Source organism: Aplysia californica, unplaced genomic scaffold, assembly GCF_000002075.1.
Source record: "Aplysia californica isolate F4 #8 unplaced genomic scaffold, AplCal3.0 scaffold00215, whole genome shotgun sequence".
Lineage (NCBI taxonomy): Eukaryota > Metazoa > Mollusca > Gastropoda > Aplysiida > Aplysiidae > Aplysia > Aplysia californica.
The window spans coordinates 1,021,894-1,028,838 of record NW_004797485.1 but is presented as its reverse complement, the minus strand read 5'-3'; the positions used below and the strand labels follow the sequence as shown (position 1 = coordinate 1,028,838).

General features: G+C 39.9%; 1 protein-coding gene across 1 annotated transcript in view; it reads right to left on the bottom strand.

Annotated features, from left to right (window-relative positions):
- Positions 1-1,145: 1,145 nt before the first annotated feature.
- LOC101849932 (protein lifeguard 2) overlaps positions 1,146-6,945 on the bottom strand; it is a gene marked incomplete in the record, with an annotated part of 33,993 nt that continues 28,193 nt past the window's right edge. Inside the window, 1 exon segment of the mRNA XM_035970062.1 lies at positions 1,146-4,529. Within this exon segment, the coding sequence (XP_035825955.1) occupies positions 4,383-4,529 (147 nt within the window).

Below are 6,945 nucleotides of genomic sequence, written 5' to 3'. Positions count from 1 at the left end.
TGCGTATTTTTTCATCAAAAGTCGTATTCGCGTATTTTCGGCAAAAAATCATACTAAAATACGTGTAAAGTCGTACTGGCTGGCATCTCTGTTAAAACACAATGAAGAGGGACAAATTAAAAGGAAACAGTAATACATACATAGTATGTAATGTACTCATTCTTCACTTGAAATTTCATTGAAAATAACAAATGAACGTGGTGTCAACAAGTGAGAAAGAGAGGATGAGAAGTGAAAGTGAAAGTAAACTTTCTAGGTTTTCTTTTTAAAAAAAAGTAAAGTTAATGAGGTTCGGTTTCTTTATTTTTGGGTTCTTGTATTTTTTCTTTTTTCTTTTCTTGATTATTAATCCCCAGGTTTGTTTTTCGATACTTTTATTCCCGAGCCGTGGTTTTTTAAAATGAAAAATGCAAAAATCGTGTCTGCGATTCACGGACCAAAATTTGCCAAAAATCGCGGCCGCGATTCCCAGGTCGCAGCCGCGACAAACGCAGATGCTACCTCAAGTTCAAGCAGTAAACAAAGTAATTTTAGTTTTAGTAGAGGTTTTACGGAACTCGCAACTGCATAAGGTCATATGAGCGCCAGAAGATTAGAGGTGTTACAAGAGAGTAACAAACATAAAAAATAAGAAGGGGAGATAAGGACAATAGATATTTGATAGGAAAGAAGAAGCAAACCACACCAGAGTACCCGCCAAACAGTACAGCTGAGATGACAGACACTCAACACAGTACAGCTGAGATGACAGACACTCAACACAGTACAGCTGAGATGACAGACACTCAACACAGTACAGCTGAGATGACAGAAAAACAACACAGTCCAGCTGAGATGACAGAAAAACAACACAGTACCGCCGAGATGAGACAAAATCACCATGGTACAGATTAGATGACAGACACTCAATACATTACAGATGACAGACAATCAACACAGTATAGCAGAGCTGATCACTCAATCAACAGTACAGCTGAGACGACAGACACTCAACACAGTACAGCTGAGATGACAGACACTCAATCAACAGTACAGCTGAGACGACAGTCAGTCAACACAGTATAGCTGCATATTCCTATTAGATCACAAGAGAACAGGATCAGCTGCGTTCGACAACAAAAAGAAAAAAACAAACACAAGGCTTCCTAATTTGGCAAAAGAACATCATGTTAAATCCATGACAATAGTATAACATTAGATAGAGCCAAACAGTTTACATTACTGATCAGGAGAGCAAAAAAAAAGAAAACACAAGTCAACAACATCTTGAAAAGGTTACAATAGCATATATGTAATGTATATATTTTCTTTTTAAATATTCAAGGCATAACGTCAGGAAACAATTTGTCAAGCATTTCATAAACCATTTTGGCCAAGATGGACATTGTCATGTCGAGTGTAACAATATGGAAATACGTACATAAAAAAAGCCTAAAACATTAGTATTTATTGTCAAATTCAATCTCTTTCCATCCAACAGAGAGCACGCTATAACTCCCTCGACTGGCCAGTTCATCAACTCGGTCCCCACATAAGGACATGAAGCACATGCAGCCTGTCAGGCTCAAGCCTATCAATCCCACATCCCTTCTCTACATATTGCAAAGTACCCTTATCATTATATACAGTAGGATCAACCAAAGAAAAGCACTTTTCCTGGGATACAATGTTCTACCCAGCAGAGCCAAAAATCCAACTTGCAATTTTGTTAAAGCGAGTCCACTCCTCTACCACTGAATTTAGATGTTCCTAAACAGGGTAAAAATAATTTCCCATAAAGGACATATCAAAAGAATAAATAGACATAAAATCATTAACCCATTGCACCCGAGATACGAGTACCTTCGTAGCTTCTGCGGGCTTCCGTCCACATAGTTGTAGCAAAATACCAGTCCACAAAATTGAGTCCGAGCCGCTTATCCAGGTTTCTATTGAAAATAATAGGTCGCTTGTAGCTTGTAAAAACTTTTGCTGGCTTGTTTCGATCCAGTTTTTCTCCCAGTACGAGTTAGTTTTGTTGTTTTGTCACCGCAAATCATGGCGAGAAAGTGAGCACTAAAATCTTCACGGACGAGAAGATGAAAAAAACAGCTACAAATGTCACTAGTACCACGGCTATTTTTGTGTTTGTTAAAATACGTTAACCTACCTTGTTTTTAGTTTTGCAAAGAAAGTGAAAGTAGATGTAAATCTAGAAAAACAAGGCGATCAGATTCATTTTAGTGCCTTGAAAACTTCAAAGAAAAGCTAGATCTAGACCATAGATTTACTATAAGTTGCTATGGCTAAATCGAGAGCTGATGAGTTGCAGTTGGGCAAAGAATATATTGTTTTCTCTGCTCTTTCCTTCATCTTTCTCTCTAATAATATTAAAAGAACATTTTAAGTAAAATCTAAGTGAAATTTCATATTGATGGTTTAAATAGTTTGGGCACAATGTGTGTCGAAGGTTAGTGCGTCGAGTTCAGACCGATTCCCCCCACCCCCCGCTCGTGGCAAGCCATGTAGACACAAGTGCACTGCTGCGGCAACGCAGGGCGAATTGGGTTAATGTTCATGGGAAACAAACAGCAACATCAAAAAGTGGTTCAAAAACAGCTTCATCACAGACAACACTTCCCCCACCCCCACAGCTAAACCTTAGGCCTTGGCTTCTTAATTAAGTTTACATAAATTCAGAGAGTGTAAGCGTCCTACCAGACTAGGCTTAGAGACTATAAATGTTGTGCCCCATCGCCTTGCTGGCTCCACACCAAGCAACTGAAAACATTTTTAAAAAGGTTATCTTAAAACCAGGAGTTCAAATCTCTACAAAATTCCTTTCCCTTTTAAACAACAACCCAAAAAGGAAGCTGCAGAGCTAAATCTGGAAACGTTCAGGGAATCTCAGACACAAACCAAGTTTCACAGGCCAAAAAGTAAAATATTGGTTATCAAATAAAAATGTAAATATTCCACAACAGCAAAAAGGACATGACATTTATGGACCCTCCATATAAGCATGGCAAATCATCTCAGGGTTAATTTAAAAACAATCTTTTGGTGTTTGACAAAACAATCATCAAATAGTCCAACAAAACAAACAACTTCTGGTTCAATAAAGTAATCATTCCCTGGTTTTACAGAATAGACATCAGATGGTTCTAAAAAACAACTGGCATACTACTCAATAAAATAATCATCCCATGTTTTGACAAAATAATCATACCATATTTGACAGAAACAATCACCCTATGATTTTTGTGCATGCGTGAGTGTCCACCAGATCAGGTGTGAGTGTGTGTGTGGCATGGATAGCCCACATGCTTAAGAGCACTTGACAAAAGCTTCTGTACAATCCTTTGTGCACAGGTTCTGACTGGGAAAAGTGCAGAGACGCTGAACCCATCAGAACCACCATTGATCTCCACCAGCAGCTCTCAGAGCTGGGACTCAAAGAAGCACATAGACAGCAAGTGGCGAAAAGGCAAGGCAGACATTCAGAAACACAGAGGGACAATATTATAAGGGGGAACAGTGTGAGCTACTAGTGGTGCTCTCCACCCACCCACCCACCCACACTCCTACTCTCTCAGACTGGACAGGGATGAGCAGATGTTGCACTCATCACAACCCTGACCCTTCATGGTTCTGTGATCGTACTGGGGTTAAAGTTCAAGGTGATATCTGTCAGCACTGAGAGAAAGTGTTCGTTCTACAACACATTGTTGCTGCATTTTGTAACCTCTATTCCACTCTTGTTTGCAGCAAATCCTTAACAGTAATAAAGCTTCCAAATTTCCGCCAAGTAATTTTACACGCAAAAAAAGCAATTAGGTGGAGAAATATGGACAGGAGATTTCAGTAAAAAAACCCCTATGAAAAACAATTCCCCCACCTACCCAGATGTGCCTCTTTTCACAATTAAGTTCACAAAAGCGCATTGTAAAAATAAGAAAAAGGCAAAGAGAAAAATCTTTAAGAAAACAACAGAAAATAATCCAGGAGAACTCCTCTTGTGCATCTTTCATTTACAAACAAAATGAAAAGGCGAGTGGCCAAAATATCACAAATTTATATATACATATATATATATGTTTAAAAAAAAGAAAATCATGCAGGTAAAATAGACTCATGAGGCCAACCTAGGTGTTTCCTTTCCTATAACAAGCAAGTTGACACATGGGGAAATAGTTGAAGAGGGGGTGGGGTCCGGGTGTTGGAGTGACAGAAATAAAGGCCTCAGATTTGGGTTACAAGAACAAGATTTGATTTTTTGCCACCACTCTACTTTAGTACAAAGAGAGCTTTGGTAGATAAGGAGATGATTTTCGACCTCCAAACCTCCAAAAACTTCTGCTCCAATCTTCTCAACCTCAGTGCTGAGCGGTGAATGCAGCCGTCTAGTTGCTCTTGCCCATGAAGCCCAGGATGATGATGAAGATGTAGACGACGTCAATGTACAGCTGGAGGGCGCCATAGATGTACTCCTCAGGGGACAGTTCGTACTTGCGGCCACCCATCACCTGCTGTGTGTCGTAGATCAGAAACTGCCAAGGGGGGAAGATTGAGAAACAAGAGAATTGCTTGTTTTAGTTTTCAGTAGAGTTTTACTGTACTTGAAATACAAAAAGGTCATATAAGCGCCAAAGATCAAAGGTGTTACAGCTAGAAAGAAACATACAAAGAAAAGAAGGAGGAAAGAAAAGGACGATATATGTTTGTAAGGAAAAAAGGAACCCACAAGTTGCTTTTGGGTTTTAGCATTAGTGGATAGGTTGTCAATCTTTCATGCTCCTAGTGCCAATTAATGGTTTTATATCTGTTTGTTTGTTTGAGTAAAAATGCATATCGACGGTGAAAGTCGCAAACTGTGTAAGTCCAAAAATAATAACATCTTTTTTTGCTATATGTATCATCATAGAGCCACAAAGCATGTTCTGTTTTGACATGAGCAACCCGTGTCATCATCATCCGGTGCCAGATCTGCGACAGACATCGGCGATCATGATTTTCCTTTCATTCCTTTGCTCGGAGGCTCTCAGAAAAGCTACGTTTCCCTGATTTTTCCCTGTTACCCATTTGTTTAGGTTCCCTAAGTAGGCCTATGTTGTTCTGGGCCTACCCCTGCCTCGCTTGCCCTCCATTTTGCCAGTGAGAGCTAGATGTTCAAGACCATTATGTCTATTCAGGTGTCCCAAAAACTGCATTTGTCATTTCCTGATTGTTTTTAACATTGAGCGTCCCACGTGGGCTTCATCAAGCACTACGTGCTTGACCTGTGTATCCCTACTTAATCTCAATATTGACAGTACATACCGTGCAAGTCTGTTGAACAATACTCAGCCGCCCATGCCGATGAGCGTATACCCAACTAAAAAGGAGTGTTTCAAAGCTTTGGTTCAAGATATCTGTGCAAGGCAAGTCATCGGAGATGCCAAGAGAAGTCAGATAAAATAATAGGGAAAATACATGGGGGTTGGAATACATTGGTTATTGACAAAATCCTGGAACATTATAACTGAAATTATTCATTTAATTAATATTTAATTTAAAATATGTTATAGTCGCAACTCGTGTAGTCTCAATTTTACATGAGAAAAAAACTTAGTTAAACAGTGTATTTCCTTAACCGTGTATGTTGCTGTAAATTTTGAGACCCCAAAACGTGTAAGTCTTATTTTATCAAATCTAAACAAAATTTAGCCTTCAAAATTACATAATATTTCAAAGATAACATCCTATTATTGCCAGAATCAAAAATAGAATAATGCGTTGGTAAAAATAACATTTATACAGTTTTTTTGTTTACCTCAAAAGGAGTGTTTTAGGACTAAAACAGTCTGCGACTTTCACTTTTGATATAATGATAGTCATTTAGTGTTGGGACATATAGCCAGTGGTGAAAAAAAAAGCAAGATCAAGAAACGAAAACAACAGAGGGAAAGTAAAGAAGTAGAACCTGACAATGGCACATCAAACAAAAGTGATGACAAGAGGAAAATTGTTGGGTGATTTGTCAAAATAACATACCCAAATGAGGTCAACAAATTAATAAAAAAAAAAAAAAGAAAAGACTTTTCAATATAGATTACTGAACAGCAGCACCGACACAGCTCTTCCCTCTCTCTCTTTTTCTCTCTCTCTCTTTTTCTCTCTCTCTCTTTTTCTCTCTCTCTCTTTTTCTCTCTCTCTCTCAAACACACACATAAACGAAAGTCAAACTGTAACAACTAGAGATGGGTTGGGCTTGCAAAATTAGCGTCCGCGAGTAACGAACTACTCGCTGGCACTATCCGCAAACGAGCGAACGGGTAACGAACCGTCAGCTTGTAAAGAGTAGTTCGCTACTCGCTACTAGCTATACATCGGACAGAGACAACAGTTCGCTCTGCGAGTGGACGGACGGAGAGACTCCATGCATTCGAGCGGGCGGACGGACGGGGAGCGACTCCTTTCATTGCATACTTCTTATAGCCCCCCCCCCTCCAAATTAATTAAAAAGCACCCTCCTGCCCCACATTGTAGCATTGTAGCTAGGCGTTCATGGCGGAAATTTCTCTCCCCCCTCTTGCCTTTGTGATAATTGGAAAGTAAACAGTGTGCCCCACGCATGAGGTGAAAGGTTACACACATAGTACTACGTCATCAGCCTCTCTCACTCCCTGTGGCACCGCTAGTGGTTTGAAACATCAGGCCTAGTTAACAAACAATAGACGATGGGCCTAACCTCCCGTCGAGTATCTCGTCTGCTAGAGTTTTTCCGTTTGCCCGCCTGCTCAGTGAATAAAATTGTGGAGCGGACCCAAAAAACGAACTGACTTGAGGCTTGAGGTCCGCAGTCCGCTTGCTGAGAGAGTCAAATTGTGGAGCAGACCCAAAAAATGAACTGTCTTGAAGTTCGCAGTTCATTCTCATGGCCGTCCATTACCCGTTCGCTCTTGGGGAGTCCGCGAGTAACGAACC